The sequence below is a fragment of the Petromyzon marinus genome, chromosome 62, assembly GCF_048934315.1.
Source record: "Petromyzon marinus isolate PM22_M1 ecotype Great Lakes invasive population chromosome 62, UKy_Petmar_22M1.pri1.0, whole genome shotgun sequence".
NCBI classification, from domain to species: Eukaryota; Metazoa; Chordata; class Hyperoartia; order Petromyzontiformes; family Petromyzontidae; genus Petromyzon; species Petromyzon marinus.
Genome location: NC_133728.1, coordinates 3,949,270 through 3,970,610, shown reverse-complemented (window position 1 = coordinate 3,970,610; position 21,341 = coordinate 3,949,270). Strand labels below are relative to the sequence as shown.

Below are 21,341 nucleotides of genomic sequence, written 5' to 3'. Positions count from 1 at the left end.
CCGTGGAGGGATGCATGCAAGGCTGATGAGTCAGATGCCTTCTATGACCTCCTTTCAAAGGTGCTGGCTAAAGTGACCTCTCGGGATAGCGTCATCTTGTTGGATGACTTCAATGCCCGTGTTGGTCATGATGCTAGCACCTGGACTGGAGTGATTGGAAGACATGGGCAAAATTAGCTCAATAACACGGTAGGAGGCTGCTAGATGTGTGTGCAGCCTATGGGCTTGTTATTACTAACACGCTGTTCCGGCATCGGCATATTCACATATCATGGATGCATGCTGGGTCCAAGCAAGAACATCTGCTGGACTACATAGTGACGGAACAGCGGATGCGAGCCCATGTCCTTGACACCAGGACCTACCGTGGAGCTGATCTGCCCACTGACCATCGACTTGTCATCTGTAAGATGTGCCTGCCATTCTTCCGCCCCGGTGGTGGGTGTACACCCAGGATCCTATTCAAACCCATAGTGGCCTGGTCTCAGCTCGCTGATGAAAGTTGCAAGCGATAATTTCTTTATCCCTTGCGCCTGGGGTTGGCATCGTCCCCCACTCCTCCTGATGTCAAGGGTAAATGGGCGAAGTTTAGGACTGTGGCTCATACAGCTCCAATGGCTGCTTTGGATACACGGTCCAGACCTCCCCAGAGACCCTGGCTGACAGAGGAGGTGTTCAGGCTGGCTGAGAAAAAGCGACAGGCCCACTCTCATCGTCTACAGCATCCCACGTCAGAGAATGAGGAGGCTTACCGCAGCCTTCTCTCGGAGGTTCGGAGAGGCGTGAGGCACTGCAAGGATGGGTGGTGGTCGCGGGTTGCTGAGGAGATGGAGTCTGCCTCAATGGCCCGCGATCACAAATCGCTCTTTAATTCCGTAAAAAAGTAACCTGCAGCGCCACACCTATTACCATCATTAGGGGAAAGAACGGTGATCCAATCTCCGACCCCCAGGAACAGGTTTGCCGATTTGCTGAGCATATCTGTGAGGTTCTGGGGGAGGGGAAATCCCTCATCCTGGAAAACATCATGGGGCAAAGTGGGGATGACCCTGCTAAGGTTGCGGTGCCTCAAATATGGGAAGAAGTCACACCCTGTGATTAGCTGGCTGAGGTGCCATCTGTTAAGGAAATATAAATATGTATTCATATTTTGTTTGTTGCGGTTGCACCCGACTTAAGAGCCGCATGGCTCACAGGGCTGTACCTAATAAATGAAACTTGAAAAAACTTGAAACTGAACGCGATCCAGAGTCTGAGACCAGGAAAGGCAGCGGGCAAAGATGATCTCCCAAGGTAAATGCTGAGGGAGGGTGGCGTTTGTGCACGGACTGCCCTACATGACATCATAACAACGGTCTGGACCACTGGACGGGTTCCGCAGGATTGGAAGGATGCCCTGGTGGTCCTTCTCTTTAATAAGGGGGACTGCACAGACTATAACAACTACAGGGGCATCTCACTCCTCAGTGTGCCGGGAAAGGTCCTGGCAAGGATTATTCAACATCGCCTTGCTAGGCACGTTGAGGAGAGGCTTGCGGAGCCCCAATGCGGTTTCAGGAAAGGGCGGTCCTGCACAGATGCCATATTTTCTGTCAGTCTGCTACAGCAGAGGTGTAGGGAATTCCAACAAGACCTACATCTCTGCTTTATTGACCTGGTCAAGGCCTATGATACCATCAGTAGGCCTGGGCTCTGGGTTGTTCTTCATGCTTTTGGAGTCCCTGACCCTCTGCTCACGATCATTAAGGACCTTCATGATGGTGAGTGGGCCCGGGTAAAACTACGTGGCCGGGAGTCAGAGCCATTCGCTGTACACCTTGGGGTGCGACAGGGATGTCCTCTGGCTCCCACATTATTTAACATCTATTTTGACCACGTAGTTCGTGAAGCCTTCAATAGCTGTACCGGGGAAATCTCCATTTGGTACAGATAATGGGAGGCTGATCGATGCCCGGGTGCGGTCAAAGGATGGCTCCCTATTGCTCAACCACGTTATGTATGCCGATGATTTGGTAATAGCTGCTCATTCAAAGGAGGAGTTGGAGACGCTGCTGCTGAGACTGGAGCGTGCCACTAAGAGATGGGGCCTTACCATCAGCCCCACCAAAACTAAGCACCTGCCTGGGTATTTTGTACCATCGGACACTCCACCCCCACAACTCTTAATCGGTGATGGGGCAGTTGTGGAGAGAGTGGAGAGTTTCCCATACCTGGGCAGTGTGCTTATGACTGGCTCCGGTTTAATAGCAGAGGTCTCACTCCGAATCAGTCGAGCGGCAATATCTTTGCATCGGTTGCATAACGCTGTGTGGAAGCTACTTGGTCTGTCGCTCCGCACTTAGCTTCAGGTCTTCTCGGCCACGGTCATTCCCTCCCTTCTCTACGCTTGTGAAACGTGGACCCCCCTAATGGAACATCTTCGCCGGTTAGAAACATTTAGGCTGGCCTGCCTACGATCCATCCTGGGTTTAACCAGACTGGATTGTGTGAGGAGCTCACAAATCCTTGAAAGATCTGGGCAGGGTCCCATCGGTGAGCTCCTCCGGCGGGCAAGGCTGCGATGGCTGGGTCATGTAGCCCGCATGCCCAGCCACCGCATGCCGAAACAGCTTTTGTTTGGCCGGAGTGAAGGGGCTAAGCGGGCGCGGCACGGGCTAGAGAAGAGATGGAGTGATGTGGTACAGGAGGACGTGGAGCTGAGTGGACTTGCCGATGACTGGTACCAGCGGTGTCAAGATCGGCCTCTGTGGAAGAGGCTCGTGAAGGATGCTACTGGGCAGTTGGATGCAGTCGCCCTCGGACAACAACGGAGGGGGAGGAGCGACGCTCACAACAACGAGCGGAGCGCCGGGTGAGTAAAGCACAGCAGGTTGGCACAGTAGGGGGCACAGGTGGTGCATCAGCCAGTCATCTCAGTCAGTCGACCCGTGGCACCTGGGTCTGCCCCGTGACCTCCTGCCAGCGGGCGTTCGACACTTCACGTGGCCTCAGGGTGCACATAGCCTGGCACATGCGTCGTGGTGACGTCACCGCCGCTTACTGGCGAACGGCGGTTGTTGTTGTGTGTCTGTGTGTGTCTGTATGTGTGTCTGTGTGTGTGTGTCTGTGTGTGTCTGTGTGTGTGTGTCTGTGTGTGTCTGTGTGTGTGTGTCTGTGTGTGTGTTTTGAGAGAGAGGTTGTGGGCGGAAGAGAGAAAGAGAAGCATGAAGGAGCAGTCGGGAGGTGGAAGAGGAGAGGAGGGGGGTTGGGGGAGATCTGAAATGCAACGAGAGATGGGAGGGAGAGAGCGAGCGGGATGGAGGGAGGGAGAAGGAGGGAGAGAGAGAGAGAGGGGAGGGAAGAGAATGGGAGAGGGGGAGGGAGGGAGAGCGATTTAGGGAGAAATAGAGAGAGAGGATGAGAGGGAGAATGCAGCGAGAGAGAGGAGGTAGAGAGTGGGGGTGGAGAGTGGGGGTGGAGAGTGGGGGTAGAGAGAGAGGGGGTGGAGAGTGGGGGTAGAGAGTGGGGGTGGAGAGTGGGGGTGGAGAGTGGGGGTAGAGAGAGGGGGTAGAGAGTGGGGGTGGAGAGTGGGGGTGGAGAGTGGGGGTGGAGAGTGGGGGTAGAGAGAGAGGGGGTGGAGAGTGGGGGTAGAGAGTGGGGGTGGAGAGTGGGGGTGGAGAGTGGGGGTAGAGAGAGGGGGTAGAGAGTGGGGGTGGAGAGTGGGGGTGGAGAGTGGGGGTGGAGAGTGGGGGTGGAGAGAGGGGGTGGAGAGTGGGGGTGGAGGGTGGGGGTGGAGGGTGGGGGTCGAGGGTGGAGGGTGGGGGTGGAGGGTGGGGGTGGAGAGTGGGGGTGGAGAGTGGGGGTGGAGAGTTGGGGTGGAGAGTGGGGGTGGAGAGAGAGAGAGTGGGGGCGGAGAGTGGGGGTAGAGAGAGAGAGAGTGGGGGTGGAGAGTGGGGGTAGAGAGTGGGGGTGGAGAGTGGGGGTAGAGAGAGGGGGTGGAGAGTGGGGGTGGAGAGTGGGGGTGGAGAGTGGGGGTGGAGAGAGGGGGTGGAGAGTGGGGGTGGAGAGAGGGGGTGGAGAGAGGGGGTGGAGAGAGGGGGTGGAGAGAGGGGGTGGAGAGAGGGGGTGGAGAGTGGGGGTGGAGAGTGGGGGTGGAGAGTGGGGGTGGAGAGTGGGGGTGGAGAGTGGGGGTGGAGAGTGGGGGTAGAGAGAGTGGGGGTAGAGAGAGTGGGGGTGGAGAGTGGGGGTGGAGAGAGGGGGTGGAGAGTGGGGGTGGAGAGTGGGGGTGGAGAGTGGGGGTAGAGAGAGAGGGGGTGGAGAGTGGGGGTAGATAGTGGGGGTGGAGAGTGGGGGTGGAGAGTGGGGGTAGAGAGAGAGGGGGTGGAGAGTGGGGGTGGAGAGAGGGGGTGGAGAGTGGGGGTGGAGAGTGGGGGTGGAGAGTGGGGGTGGAGGGTGGGGGTCGAGGGTGGAGGGTGGGGGTGGAGAGTGGGGGTGGAGAGTGGGGGTGGAGAGTGGGGGTGGAGAGTGGGGGTAGAGAGAGGGGGTAGAGAGTGGGGGTGGAGAGTGGGGGTGGAGAGAGGGGGTGGAGAGTGGGGGTGGAGAGTGGGGGTGGAGAGTGGGGGTGGAGGGTGGGGGTGGAGGGTGGGGGTCGAGGGTGGAGGGTGGGGGTGGAGGGTGGGGGTGGAGAGTGGGGGTGGAGAGTGGGGGTGGAGAGTGGGGGTGGAGAGTGGGGGTGGAGAGAGAGAGAGTGGGGGTGGAGAGTGGGGGTGGAGAGTGGGGGTGGAGAGAGGGGGTGGAGAGTGGGGGTGGAGAGTGGGGGTGGAGAGTGGGGGTGGAGAGTGGGGGTGGAGAGTGGGGGTGGAGTCTGGGGGTGGAGAGAGTGGGGGTAGAGAGAGTGGGGGTGGAGAGTGGGGGTGGAGAGTGGGGGTGGAGAGAGGGGGTGGAGAGTGGGGGTGGAGAGTGGGGGTGGAGAGTGGGGTGGAGAGTGGGGGTGGAGAGTGGAGGGGGAGAGGGGTGGAGAGTGGGGGTGGAGAGAGGGGGTGGAGAGTGGGGGTGGAGAGAGGGGGTGGAGAGTGGGGGTGGAGAGTGGGGGTGGAGAGTGGGGGTGGAGAGTGGGGGTGGAGAGAGTGGGGGTAGAGAGTGGGGGTAGAGAGAGTGGGGGTGGAGAGTGGGGGTGGAGAGTGGGGGTGGAGAGAGTGGGGGTGGAGAGTGGGGGTGGAGAGTGGGGGTGGAGAGAGGGGGTGGAGAGTGGGGGTGGAGAGTGGGGGTGGAGAGAGGGGGTGGAGAGTGGGGGTGGAGAGTGGGGGTGGAGAGTGGGGGGGTGAGAGTGGGGGTGGAGAGTGGGGGTGGAGAGTGGGGGGTGGAGAGTGTGGGTAGAGAGAGTGGGGGTAGAGAGTGGGGGTAGAGAGAGTGGGGGTGGAGAGTGGGGGTGGAGAGTGGGGGTGGAGAGAGTGGGGGTGGAGAGTGGGGGTGGAGTGGGGGGAGAGTGGGGGTGGAGAGTGGGGGTGGAGAGAGGGGGTGGAGAGTGGGGGTGGAGAGTGGGGGTGGAGAGTGGGGGTGGAGAGTGGGGGTAGAGAGAGTGGGGGTGGAGAGTGGGGGTGGAGAGTGGGGGTGGAGAGAGGGGGTGGAGAGTGGGGGTGGAGAGTGGGGGTGGAGAGAGTGGGGGTAGAGAGAGTGGGGGTAGAGAGAGTGGGGGTAGAGAGAGTGGGGGTGGAGAGTGGGGGTGGAGAGTGGGGGTAGAGAGAGAGAGAGAGGAAGGGCCGGATGAGTGCCCACCCTGAGACAGAGCGAGATGAGACAGAGGCAGAAGAGAGTAAGAATAAAAAGAAACAAGAAAATGAAGAGAAAAAAAAAGATGACTAAAACATAAATACACGAACGTAAACAAATAGAATGAAAAATAAATAAAAACAACAAAGAAACGAGATACAAATTAAAAAAAATAAACAAAAAGAGACACAGAGAGAGAGAGAGCGGAAGAGGGCAGGAAGCGAGGGATGAATGCAAGAGGCTGAGAGAGGCGAGGGGTGAGGGAGAGAGACAGGGAGAGAGAGAGAGAAGAGAGAAAGGAGAGCGCAGAAGCAGTGCGTGGTGAGGGTGGGGGGAGGGAGAGAGAGAGAGAGCGAGAGCGGGAGGGGAGATGCAAGGGAGAGAGGCGAGCGTTTACACATTTGTGAACTGGGGGTGGGGGGTGGCAGAGGCTGAAGGATTTAGACGCGACACGCGTACACACCCCGGACACGCGTACACACCACGGAGACACGTGTACACACCACGGAGACACGTGTACACACCACGGAGACAATGAGCACGCAGGCAACGAGGCTGTGTCCGCGTGTGCAGACGACGCATTGGTGGTTTCTCAGCCAGCAGTGAATTGATTGCTGGCCACATACAAAGAGATAGCACAGAGACACACACAGACACACACACAGATACACACATAGACACGCACAGACTCACAGAGACACACACAGACACACAGAGACACACACAGAGAGACACACACACAGAGACTCACAGAGACACACACACAGAGACACACAATCACAGCGACACGCATGATTACAGAGATACACACACAATCACACACGCACAATCAGACACACGCGCGCAGAGAGACCCACACAAGATAATACCGTGGATTGGACGTGGTTGGATTCCTAGCTAAGGTCAGTGTCTGTGTACGTGTGGTACACGTGTGGTGTGTGTACACGTGTGTGTGGTACACGTGTGTGGTACACGTGTGTGTGGTGTACGTGTGTGTGGTACACGTGTGGTGTGTGTACACGTGTGTGTGGTGCACGTGTGGTGTGTGTACACGTGTGGTGTACACGTGTGGTGTGTGTACACGTGTGGTGTACACGTGGTGTACACGTGTGGTGTGTGTAAACGTGTGGTACACGTGTGTGTGGTGTACACGTGTGTGGTGTACACGTATATGGTGTACACGTGTGTGGTGTACACGTGTGGTGTGTGTACACGTGTGGTGTGTGTACACGTGTGGTACACGTGTGTGTGGTACACGTGTGTGGTGTACACGTGTGGTGTACACGTGTGGTGTACACGTGTGTGTGGTACACGTGTGTGTGGTACACGTGTGTGTGGTGTACACGTGTGATACACGTGTGTGGTGTACACGTGTGTGGTGTACACGTGTGTGGTGTGTGTACACGTGTGTGGTGTGTGTACACGTGTGTGGTGTGTGTACACGTGTGTGGTGTGTGTGGGGAGCGATAGTGTAGCGGTTAGCGCGCTGCACTATGAACCTGGCGACCCGGGTTCGATTCCCGCTCACGGCCAACACCAGTGACGATTATCTGAACCGGTCCTGGGCCTCCCCTAGGTCGACTCAGCCTCAAATGAGTACCTGGTGCGGTGTGTAAACATTGCCACTGGGGAGACAAAGGCGGTCGGGCGTGGTGCTGGCCACCCACCCCCTCGTGTACCGTTCTGGCCTTCATAGGTGCTCGCTAACAGCACTTGCCCCTACAGTCTGTTACAGGCTATATGGGGGATCTTTGTTTTCTTCTTTGGTGTGTGTACACGTGTGTGGTGTACACGTGTGTGGTGTACACGTGTGTGGTGTACACGTGTGTGGTGTACACGTGTGGTACACGTGTGTGTGGTACACCTGTGTGTGTAGTACACGTGTGTGTGTGGTACACGTGTGTGTGTGGTACACGTGTGTGTGGTGTACACGTGTGGTACACGTGTGTGTGGTGTACACGTGTGTGGTGTACACGTGTGTGGTGTACACGTGTGTGTGGTACACGTGTCGTGTGTGAACACGTGTGGTACACGTGTGGTACACGTGTGGTGTACACGTGTGGTGTACACGTGTGGTGTACACGTGTGGTGTACACGTGTGGTGTACACGTGTGGTGTACACGTGTGGTGTACACGTGTGGTGTACACGTGTGTGACCAGTGACGATGATCTGAACCGGGTCCTGGACCTCCCCTAGACCGACTCAGCCTCAAATGAGTCCCCGGTGTAGCGGTGTGTCGTAAACATCGCCACTGGGGAGACAAAGGCGGCCAGGCGTGGTGCTGGCCACCCACCCCCTCGTGTGCCGTGCCGGCCTTCATAGGTGCTCGCTAACAGCACTTGCCCCTACAGTCTGTCAAGGGTACACGGGGGATCTTTTTCTTTGCATCTGTGAGTATCTATCTGTGAGTATGTGTGTGTGTCTATCTGTGTGTGTCTATCTGTGTGTGTCTATCTGTGTGTATCTCTCTGAGTATCTGTGTGTCTATCTGTGTGTGTCTATCTGTGTGTGTATCTGTGTGTGTCTCTATCTGTGTGTGTCTATCTGTGAGTGTGTGTCTATCTGTGCGTGTGTGTCTATCTGTGCGTGTGTCTATCTGCGTGTGTCTATCTGTGTATGTGTCTATATGTGTGTGTCTGTGTGTGCCTATCTGTGTCTCTATCTGTGTGTGTGTCTATCTGTGAGTGTGTGTCTATCTGTGAGTGTGTGTCTATCTGTGCGTGTGTGTCTATCTGTGCGTGTGTCTATCTGCGTGTGTCTATCTGTGTATGTGTCTATATGTGTGTGTCTGTGTGTGTCTATCTGTGTGTCTATCTGTGTGTGTCTATCTGTATGTGTCTGTTTGTGTGTCTATCTGTGTGTATCTGTCTGTGTGTGTGTCTATCTGTGTGTGTGTCTGTGTGTGTGTCTGAGTGTACACGTGTCAGTCTGTGAGTGTGTACACGTGTCCGTCTGTGTGTGTATGTACACGTGTCCGTCTGAGTTTACACGTGTCCGTCTGTGAGTGTGTGTACACGTGTCCGTCTGTGAGTGTGTACACGTGTCCGTCTGCGAGTGAGTGTTGGTATATAAAGTGGGTTTGTGTCAACATCGCCACTGGGTGAGACAAAGGCGGCCGGGAGTGGTTGTGCTGGCCACCCACCCCCTCGTGTGCCGTGCCGGCCTTCATAGGTGCTCGCTAACAGCACTTGCCCCTGCACTCTGTCGGGAGATCTTTGTGTATTTGTCTTTGTACGCCTTGAATCTCGTTTTAATTGGCATTTCGAGGCAATTAAACCTAATTGGCATTCCGCCTATTGATACAAAATCCCACAGCATCATCGTAGTCTCAGCTGTTGTGAATGTGCTGGTGTCAGCGTTGTGTGTGTCACCGTGTGTGCGTGTGAGTGGCTGGCTGAGATGCCATCTGTTGAGGAAGTACTGAAGGCGATCCAGAGTCTGAGACAAGGAAAGGCAGCGGGCAGAGATGATCTCCCAAGCGAAATGCTGAGGGAGGGTGGCGTTTGTGCACAGACTGCCCTACATGACATCATAACAACAGTCTGGACCACTGGAGGAATTCCGCAGAATTGGAAGGATGCCCTGGTGGTGGTCCCCCTTTTTAAGAAGGGGGACCGCACAGACTGTAACAACTACAGGGGCATCTCACTCCTCTGTGCCGGGAAAGGTCCTGGCAAGGATTATTCAACATCGCCTGTGTTTATATGAATCTGCCTGTGTCTATGTGAATTTGACTGGAGTGAGGTGATGGTGGAGGTGGTGGTGGAGTGAGGTGGTGGTGGAGGTGATGGTGGAGGTGATGGTGGAGGTGATGGTGGAGGGAGGTGATGGTGGAGGTGATGGTGGAAGGAAGTGATGGTGGAGGTGATGGTGATGGTGTTGGTGATGGAGGGAGGTGATGATGGTGGCCGTGATTGGTTGAGTGACTGGAGGAGAGAGCTGGGCTCTTCCCTGGATCTCCCGCTGCCCTCACCCCGTCCCCGTGTCTCGTCGATGTCTTCCCACAACATCATCATCAACATCATCATCAACATCATCATCATCAACAACATCAACATCATCAACACCATCATCAACATCATCAACATCATCATCATCAACAGCAGCAGCAAGAGGAAGAGGTGGTGGAGGAGGTCCCCAGCACCATCAACACCGTTGAGGGGACACCAAGACATCGGGCGAGGGGGAGCGATTTCTCGCTGCTCACCCGCCTCCACCGCCTCCACCGCCTCCACCGCCTCCACCTACGGCCACGGCCTGGCTCATCATGGCCAGCGCGTGGTGTTGGTGGTGCTGCTGCTGCTGGATGGCGGCCGCTGTGATGGCCGGAGAAGGAGGAGGTGACGGAGGTGGAGTTGTTGGCGTTGGTGGTGGGGGCGGTGGCATTGGTGGTGGCGGCGGTGGCGTTGGTGGCGGTGGCGTTGGTGGTGGGGGCAGCGTTGGTGTTGGTGGTGGCGTTGGTGGCGGTGGCGTTGGTGGTGGGGGCGGTGTTGGTGGTGGTGGTGGTGGCGGTGGCGTTGGTGGGCCTCCGCTCGTGGTGAGGGTGAGGAGCGTGGGGGGCGAGGTGATCGCCCAAGCGGTCGGCGCCGACAGACCCCGGAGGGCGCCTCCCGGGGGAGGCCCCGGCGGGGGAGCGGGAGAGGAGGCTGCGGCGCGCGGCGGCGGCGGCGGTGGCGGCGGCAGGGACGCGGGGGCCGTGTGGCTCGAGTTCCGCAAGGCCGACGGGACCCACGTGTCCATGAGGGCCGACTTCACTCTGGTGAGACGGCAACGGCGGCGGTGGTGGTGGTGGTGGAAGTGGTGGTGGTGGTGGAAGCGGCGGTGGTGGTGGTGGAGGGAGGTGGAGGTGATGGTGGAGGGTGATAGTGGAGCGAGGTGGTGGAGCGAGGTGGTGGAGGTGGTGATGTTGGAGGTGATGTTGGAGGTGATGGTGGAGGTGATGATAGAGGTGATGGTGGAGGTGATGGTGGAGGTGATTGTGGAGGGAGGTGGTGGTGGTGGAGGGAGGTGGTTGTGGAGGTGATGTTGGATGGAGGTGATGGTGGAGGTGATGGTGGTGGTGATGGTGGTGGTGATGGTGGAGGTGATGGTGGAGGTGATGATGGAGGTGATGGTGGAGGTGATTGTGGAGGGAGGTGGTGGTGGTGGAGGGAGGTGGTTGTGGAGGTGATGTTGGATGGAGGTGATGGTGGAGGTGATGGTGGTGGTGATGGTGGTGGTGATGGTGGAGGTGATGGTGGAGGTGATGATGGAGGTGATGGTGGTGGTGATGGTGGAGTTGATGGTGGAGGTGATGATGGAGGTGATGGTGGAGGTGACTGTGGAGGGAGGTGGTGGTGGAGGAGGGAGGTGGTTGTGGAGGTGATGGTAGATGAAAGGCGATGATGGTAGTAGTGGTGAGCGGTGGTGTAGCGTATAGCGCGCTACACATTGCCATTGGGGAGACAAAGGCGGTCGGGCGTGGTGCTGGCCACCCACCCCCTCGTGTGCCGTTCCGGCCTTCATAGGTGCTCGCTAACAGCACTTGCCCCTACAGTCTGTTACAGCTATACGGGGGATCTTTGTCTTTGTGTCAGAATCAGGATTCCTCGGGTTTCAGTGTGATTAGCTTAGGCTCACAGAGTATGGCTCTCTCATGGTTCCATATTGTTTCAGATTGGTTATCACACAAAATGTGACCATCACCATCATAACCATCACCACCACTGCTGTCATTCCCACCACCGTCATCACCACTACCACCACCACTGCCACCAACATCACCAATATCGACACCACAAACACCACCACCACCATCACCACCGCCGCCATCACCACCATCATGACCACCAGCACCGCCGCCACCAACATCATCACTATGATCATCAGCCCTACCTTCCACCACCACCACCATCATCACCACTATCATCTCAACCACCATCCTGACCACCATCACCAACATCACCGCTGTCACCATAACCACCATCACCAAAGACAAAAATCCCCCATTTAGTCTTCGTAGACTGTCGGGGCAAGTGCTGTTAGCGAGCAGCAGCACCTATGAAGGCCGGCACGGCACGCGAGCGGGTGGGTGGCCAGCAACCACCATTATCACCACCGCCATCACCAACATCGCTACCACCTCCATCACCACCACCACCACCACGACCAACGCCACCACCACCATCACCACCACCACCACGACCAACGCCACCACCATCACCACCACCACCACCACGACCAACGCCACCACCACCACCACGACCAACGCCACCTCCGCCTTCCATTGCGCTAACAGACCGGGACTTGAGCCCCTCAGTCTCTGCTGAAGGTCACCCCTTGCCCCCCCCCTCGCCCCTCCCCCCTCCCCCCTCGCCCCTCTCCCCCCCTCTATTGCCAAAGTGACCTTTGTCATCTGGGGGTGGGGGGGGGGGTTGGACTCCGTCAATGTTTGAACAGCGCTCGGCCGGCCCGCAAAACCGCTGGCGGTGCGGCCATAAACTTGTCGCCTGGTCAACTTCTCGGGCGGTCAACTTCTCGGGCGGTCAACTTCTCGGGCGGTCAACTTCTCGGGCGGTCAACTTCTCGGGCGGTCAACTTCTCGGGCGGTCAACTTCTCGGGCGGTCAACTTCTCGGGCGGTCAACTTCTCGGGCGGTCAACTTCTCGGGCGGTCAACTTCTCGGGCGGTCAACTTCTTGGGCGGTCAACTTCTCGGGCGGTCAACTTCTCGGGCGGTCAACTTCTCGGGCGGTCAACTTCTCGGGCGGTCAACTTGTCGGGCGGTCAACTTCTCGGGCGGTCAACTTCTCGGGCGGTCAACTTCTCTTGCGAGCACCTTCTTGCCCGGTCAGCTTTCTGCCTGGTAAAACTTTTTTTTTGCCTGGTCGGCCGCTCGCCTGGTAAAACTTATTTCCCCCCCCCCCCCCGGTCAACCCCGCGCGTGGTTCAACTTCTCGCCCGGTCAACTCCTCGCCCGGGCCAATTCTCACGCGGTCAACTTTCTCACGCGGGGCCTGAGCGGGGCGGGGACAGGTGGAGCGTTGTTTGCCCGCCGCTTAGCACTGCCCACGTCCCGCTGCACGCTTCCCGCTGCACGCTTCCCGCTGCACGCTTCCCGCTGCACGCTTCCCGCTGCACACTTCGCAGACTCCCCAAAATCGTGCTGCACAATCCCGATACACGATTCGCACTGCGCACTTACGAGGTCGCAGGCATATCGTGGCGGCGTGAAGTCAATTATCATTGAGAATAATTAGTAACGTACATGATGACATCAATTCATAACAGTAATGCGTTGCAAAGGGGGGTTGTCATGGCGGCCATGTTGCGTGGGGGTCGTCACTGTTGCCATGTTGCCTGGGGGTCGTTATGGCGGCCATGTTGCCTGGAGGTCGTCACGGCGGCCATTTTGCCTAGGGTCATAATTGGGCCCTTGTTGCCTGGGGGTCGTCACGGCGGCCATGTAGCCTGGAGGTCGTCACGGTGGCCATGTTGCCTGGGGGCCGTCACGGTGGCCATGTTGCTATGGGGTCGTCACGGTCGTCATGTTACCTGGGGGGGTCGTCACGGTGGCCATGTTGCATGGGGGTCGTCACGGCGGCCATCTTGCCTGGGGGGCGCCTTTCTGGCAGCTGATTGGCTGCTGGTGCAGCGGTAGCGACGACGTCATCCTGCCAATTCGTTCCTAAGCCATTCGTCACGACGACTTTTGCGGTCTGCCCGACTTAACGCCAATCTCGAGAGCACGCTGCGCGCTCAAGGGGACTGTGTTCCGTCACGACGCGGTCCAGGCGATGTTTATTGCTTGGACCCGGCGTGGCATCCATGGTGTCGTGTGGATGCGCCGAGGCCGGAACAGCGTGCTTGGTGATTACAAGAAGTCTGGCGGCCTCCTACCGTTGTTTATTTTTTGTTAATGGATCTGGCCCATGCCTCCCCATCACTCTCCGGCCCACGTGCCTGCGTCAGGACCCCCCACCCGAGCGTTAAAGTCACTCAGCAGGATGACTCTATCCCCAGGGTGCCACTTTAGCTCGCACCCGTGACGGGGAGGTCATGAAAGGCGTCCGACTAACCACTGATTTTCACCTCCGGTGGGGGACCGCCAGCCACCACCAGCATTCCTTCGCCTCTTGTTTAGGCGGAGGCGAAGCCCAATCGCACCTTCCCGCACCTCGCCGCCACGCTCCCACGCGCCCCCTTAATTCTTTTGTTCAGTAGCAGAGGCACTCCATGTTGTTTGGCAATGTCCTGCACCCCCCCCCCAACACCCGAGTGGAGGACCGCCCCACCCCTCGTAGCGAATGGAGCCAGAACCAGAGACCACCGGAACCTGCGGTGTCGCACAGACGGGCAAAAGCGGTTTACCGGTCCAGCTCCCGACGGGCAAACGGCAGCCTCTCCTACGTAGTTGAGCGTTCGGGCACTCCCACGTGGCCACTCGTGGTGCTTTCCGAGGGGGTGGGGGAGGGGGCGGGGTCGAGGGAGGGGGCAGGTGACATCATAGACGCCTGTCCCACTGGGGCGGGATCTCCGGGCTCAGAGTTAACTTTGATCTTTTCTCTGTGGGTGCCTTTGTGATGTAATTGAAGGTGGAGGGGGAGGTCACCAGCACCCGTCCACCCCCAACACCCGTCCAGAGCACCCACCCACTCACTCACCCACCTACCCACCCACTCACTCACTCACTCACCCACTCACCCACTCACCCACTCACCCACCCACCCACCTACCCACCAACCCACCCACCAACCCACCCACTCACCCACCCACTCACCCACTCACCCACCCACCCACCCACTCACCCACCCACCCACCCACTCACCCACCCACCCACTCACCCACCCACTCACCCACCCACTCACCCACTCACCCACTCACCCACCCACCCACTCACCCACCCACCCACCCCACCCACCCACCCACCCCACTCACCCACCCACCCCACTCACCCACCCACCCACCCCACTCACCCTCCCACCCACCCCACTCACCCACCCCACCCACCCACCCCACCCCACCCACCCACCCCACTCACCCACTCACCCACTCACCCACCCACCCTGAGCACCAGCCATGTCTGTGATGGTGTCAGGAGGGTAAACAGCTGATCGGTGTCAGCCGTTCCCCAACCGCCTGTGTGGTGTCGCGCGTGTCGACCAGCCCAGCGTTAAAGTTCCCACTACTCCACCAGGACAATGGTCAAGGTCCCCCGTGTAGCCTCGACGCTGTTGGGGCGCAAGTGCAGTCGATGCGGCGGCCAGGCATCACGCCCCCCGGCCGCCTTTGTCTCCCCCGGCGGCGATGGTTACCACGCACCGCACCGGGTACTCGCGTTTCAAGGCCGAGTCGACCTAGGGGGAGGCCCAGCACCCGGTTCAGATAAATCGTCACCGGTGTTGGCCGCGAGCGGGAGTCGAATTCGGGTCGCCGATTTCGTAGCGCTAACCGCTGCACCACCGCTCCCCACTTAAACATAAAGACAAAGATCCCCCGTGTAGCCTGTAACAGGCTGTAGGGGCAAGTGCTGTTAGCGAGCACCTTTGAAGGCCGGCACGGCACACGAGGGGGTGGGTGGCCAGCACCACGCCCGGCCGCCTTTGTCTTTCCAGCGTCGATCTTTACCACATCGCACCAGCTACTCATTTGAGGCCGAGTCGACCTAGGGGAGGCCCAGAACCGGTTCAGATAATCGTCACCGGTGGTGTTTGTAACCGTGAGCGGGAATCGAACCCGGGTTCGTAACGCGACGTTGCGCTAACCGCTGCACCACCACTCTCCACACACTCAAATACATTCTCACACGCACACACAAAGACAAAGATCCCCCGTATAGCCTGTAACAGACTGTAGGGGCAAGTGCTGTTAACGAGCACCTATGAAGGCCGGAACGGTACACGAGGGGGTGGGTGGCCAGCACCACGCCCGGCCGCCTTTGTCTCCCCAGTGGCGATGTTTTTATCCACCGCACCAGGTACTCATTTGAGGCTGAGTCGACCTAGGGGAGGCCCAGGATCGGTTCAGATAATCGTAACTGGTGTTGGCCGTGAGCGGGAATTGAACCCGGGTCGCCGGGTTCATAGCGCAGCGTAGCGCTAACCGCTACACCACCGCTCCCCACACACACAAATACACTCACTCAAATACATTCTCACACACACACTCACTCAAATACATTCTCACACACACACACACTCAAATACATTCTCACACACACACTCACTCAAATACATTCTCACACACGCACACACACACACGCGCACACAGATTTACAAATTCACACACGCTCAAAGACACACACACTCATACAGGATCACACACACTCACACATTCACTCACTCCTTTACTCATTCACACAATCATTCATACACTTTCACTCATTCACCCACTCTTTCACTCATTCACCCACTCTTTAACTCATTCACTCACTCTTTCATACACTTTCACTCATTCACACACTCATTCACCCACTCTTTCACTCATTCACACGCTCTTTCACTCATTCACACACTCTTTCACTCATCCACCCACTCTATCACTCATTCACATACTGATTCACACACTCTTTCACTCATTCACCCACTCTTTCACTCATTCACCCACTCTTTCACTCATTCACACACTCATTCACTCACTCTTTCACTCATTCACACACTCTTTCACCCACTTTCACTCATTCACACACTCTTTCACTCATTCACACACTCTTTCACCCACTCTTTCACTCATTCATCCACTCTTTCACTCATTCACACACTCTTTCACCCACTTTTACTCATTCACACATTCACTCATTCACTCACTCTTCCATACACTTTCACTCATTCGCCCACTCTTTCACTCATTCACACACTCTTTCACTCATTCACACACTCTTTCACTCATTCACACACTCTTTCACTCATTCACACACTCACACACTAACGCACACACGCAAAAACTAAAGACAAACACCCCCCGTGTAGCCTTGACAGACTGTAGGGGCAAGTGCTGTTAGCGAGCACCTATGAAGGTCGGAACGGTACACGAGGGGGTGGGTGGCCAGCACCACGCCCGGCCGCCTTTGTCTCCCCAGTGGCGATGTTTTTATCCACCGCACCAGGTACTCATTTGAGGCTGAGTCGACCTAGGGGAGGCCCAGGATCGGTTCAGATAATCGTAACTGGTGTTGGCCGTGAGCGGGAATTGAACCCGGGTCGCCGGGTTCATAGCGCAGCGTAGCGCTAACCGCTACACCACCGCTCCCCACACACACAAATACACTCACTCAAATACATTCTCACACACACACTCACTCAAATACATTCTCACACACACACTCACTCAAATACATTCTCACACACACACTCACTCAAATACATTCTCACACACGCACACACACACGCACACAGATTTACAAATTCACACACGCTCAAAGACACACACACTCATACAGGATCACACACACTCACACATTCACTCACTCCTTTACTCATTCACACAATCATTCATACACTTTCACTCATTCACCCACTCTTTCACTCATTCACCCACTCTTTCACTCATTCACTCACTCTTTAACTCATTCACTCACTCTTTCATACACTTTCACTCATTCACACACTCATTCACCCACTCTTTCACTCATTCACACGCTCTTTCACTCATTACACACTCATCCACCCACTCTATCACTCATTCACATACTGATTCACACACTCTTTCACTCATTCACCCACTCTTTCACTCATTCACCCACTCATTCACTCACTCTTTCACTCATTCACACACTCTTTCACCCACTTTCACTCATTCACACACTCTTTCACTCTTTCACCCACTCTTTCACTCATTCATCCACTCTTTCACTCATTCAAACACTCTTTCACCCACTCTTTCACTCATTCATCCACTCTTTCACTCATTCACACACTCTTTCACCCACTTTTACTCAGTCACACATTCACTCATTCACTCACTCTTCCATACACTTTCACTCATTCGCCCACTCTTTCACTCATTCACACACTCTTTCACTCATTCACACACTCTTTCACTCATTCACACACTCTTTCACTCATTCACACACTCTTTCACTCATTCACACACACACACTAACGCACACACGCAAAAACTAAAGACAAACACCCCCCGTGTAGCCTTGACAGACTGTAGGGGCAAGTGCTGTTAGCGAGCACCTATGAAGGTCGGAACGGTACACGAGGGGGTGGGTGGCCAGCACCACGCCCGGCCGCCTTTGTCTCCCCTAGTGGCGATGTTTACCACACACCGCTACACCAGGTACTCATTTGAGGCTGAGTCGACCTAGGGGAGGCCCAGGACCGGTTCAGAGAATCGTCTCCGGTCTTGGCCGTGAGCGGGAATCGAACCCGGGTCGCCAGGTTCGTAGCGCAGCGTAGCGCTAACCACTACACCACCGCTCCCCACTACACCCAAACACACAGACACACAAAGACACTCACATACACACACACAGACATACACACAGACACACACATACATAGACACATATACAAAGACACATACACATAGACACACATAGACACACACATAGACACACACACACACAGACACACAGACACACACACAGGTACACACAAAGACACTCACATACAGACACACACACAGACACACACGGACACACACATAGACACACACATAGACACACACAGACACACACACACAAACACACACAGGTACACACAAAGACACTCACATACAGACACACACAGACACACACATACACAGACACACACAGACACAGACACACACATACATAGACACACACACAGACACACACACAGACAGACACAGACACACATATACACAAAGACACACACATAGACACACACACAGACACACACAAAGACACACAGAGACAGACACATACACACACATATACACACATACACAGACACACACACACACAGACACACACAGACACACACAGACACACACAGACACACATATACACACAGACACACACACAGACACACACATACATAGACACACTCACACACACACACTGTACACTGGTGTTGGGTTGGGCTGGGGAATCCTAAAGTACAATGGGAGAAACGTGACGCGCCTTCACTTACACACAACCCAACACCGCCCACGCACACCCACACATACTCACATACACGCACACTCACACACACAATCACGCACAACCTCACACACTCACACACACTCACACACACACTCACGCACACACTCACACACAACCTCACACTCACACACACAACCTCACACACGCACACTCACACACAACCTCACACACGCACACTCACATACAACCTCACACACGCACACTAACACACTCACACACACACTCACGCACACTCACACACATACTCACACACATACTCACACACATACTCACACACACTCACGCCACGCACACTCACTGGTGAGCGGGTGAGTGAGTGGTGGTGAGCGGGTGGGTTAGTGAGCGGGTGGGTGAGTGGTGGTGAGCGGGTGGGTTAGTGAGCGGGTGAGTTAGTGAGCGGGTCGGTGAGTGGTGGTGAGCGGGTGGGTTAGTGAGCGGGTGGGTGAGTGGTGGTGAGCGGGTGGGAATGAGTGGTTTGGTGAGCAGAGGGTTGGTGGAGTGAGTTGGTGAGTTGGTGAGCATACGAGCGGGTGGATGAGTGGGGGTGAGTGGTGGTGAGTGGGTGAGCGGGTGGGTGGGTGAGTAGGGGTGAGCGGGTGGGTGAGCGGGTGGGCGAGTGGGTGAGCGGGTGGGCGAGCGGGTGAGCGGGTGGGTGAGTGGTGGCGAGTGGTGGTGAGCGGGTGGGTGAGTGGTGGTGAGTGGTGGTGAGTGGGTGAGCGGATGGGTGAGCGGGTGGGTGAGTGTTGGTGAGTGGCGGTGAGTGGGTGACGGTGAGTGAGTTCGCCGTGGAGTGAGTGGGTGGGTGTGAGTGTGAGTGAAAGTGTGTGTGTGTGTAGGGAGCGGTGGTGCAGCGGTTAGCGCTACGCTGCGCTACGAACCTAGCCACCCAAGTTCGATTCCCGCTCACGGCCACCAACACCGGTGACGATTATCTGAACCGGTTCTGGGCCTCCCCTAGGTCGACTCGGCCTCAAATGAGTGTAGCGGTGTGTCGTAAACATCGCCACTGGGGAGACAAAGGCGGCCGGGCGTGGTGCTGGCCACCCACCCCCTCGTGTGCCGTGCCGGCCTTCATAGGTGCTCGCTAACAGCACTTGCCCCTACAGTCTGTTAAGGCTCCACGGGGGATCTTTGTCTGTGTGTGTAGTGTGTGTGAGTACACACACACTACACACACACACGCGTACGAGGCTTATACAACACACGCGGCACATCTGTAAGTGATTCTAAACCGGAGAGCTTCCCCCAAATCCTTCCTCTCTTCCCCTTGGGACTCTCACCACGCACTGACACACACACAGACACACTGACACACACAGATACTGACACACACACAGACACACACAGACACTGACACACACACAGACACACACAGACTGACACACACACAGACTGACACACACACTGACACACGCACACTGACACACACACGCACACAGACACACACACAGACACACACACACACAGACACACACACTGACACACACACACTAACACACACACACACTGACACACACACTGACACACACACACAGACACTGACACACACACACAGACACACACAGACAGACACACACACAGACACTGACACACACACAGACACACACACACAGACACTGACACACACAGACAGACACACAGACAGACACACACACAGACACACACACAGACACTGACACAGACACTGACACACACACAGACACTGACACACACACACACACTGACACACACACAGACACTGACACACAACAACAATCGCCATTCGCCACTAAGTGGCGGTGACGTCACCACGACGCTTGTGCCAGGCCATGTGCACCTTGAGGCCACGTGAAGTGTCGAACGCCCGCTGGCAGGAGGTCACAGGGCAGACCCAGGTGCCACGGGTCGACTGACTGAGATGACTGAGATGACTGGCTGATGCACCACCTGTGCCCCCTACTGTGCCAACCTGCTGTGCTTTAGCCACCCGGCGCTCCGCTCGTTGTTGTGAGCGTCGCTCCTCCGCCCTTCGTTGTTGTTGGAGGGCGACTGCCTCCAACTGCCCAGTAGCGTCCTTTACGAGCCTCCTCCACAGAGGCCGATCTTGACACCGCTGGTACCAGTCATCGGCAAGTCCACTCAGCTCCACGTCCTCCTGTACCACGTCACTCCATCTCTTCTCTAGCCCGTGCCGCGCCCATTTAGCCCCCTCGATCCGGCCGAACAAAAGCTGTTTCGGCATGCGGTGGCTGGGCATGCGGGCTACATGACCCAGCCAACGCCACCCATTGTCCGACTCACTCCTTCAGAGTGGAGTCGGGCTAAATGTATAAGCGCTCGCTGAGTGTCAACTCCACGTTAGCAGGGCAGGAGCGAGTCCATCCAAGTGAATGCTGGGATCAATGCGGGGGTTAAATGTGATGTTGAATCTAAAGTCGTCGAGCCAGGGACGGGCATTCAACATTCCTATGGCGAGGCCAGGTCATCAATGTATCCGTCTGCTTGCCCCTGTTAAGGCTAT

The 21,341-nt window shown here is 56.5% G+C and overlaps 1 protein-coding gene across 2 annotated transcripts in view; it reads left to right on the top strand.

Annotated features, from left to right (window-relative positions):
* The first annotated feature begins 6,105 nt into the window (after positions 1–6,105).
* The window catches only part of OAF (out at first homolog), a 30,024-nt gene continuing 14,788 nt past the window's right edge, over positions 6,106–21,341 (top strand). Inside the window, exons 1-2 of one of the 2 annotated variants that reach the window (XM_076053681.1) lie at positions 6,106–6,650; positions 9,856–10,508. In XM_076053681.1, coding sequence (XP_075909796.1) covers positions 10,017–10,508 — 492 coding nt within the window. In that variant the 5' untranslated portion in view covers positions 6,106–6,650; positions 9,856–10,016. Of the gene's footprint in view, positions 6,651–9,852; positions 10,509–21,341 lie in introns of both variants that reach the window. The other variant, XM_076053680.1, reaches the window with a different exon arrangement.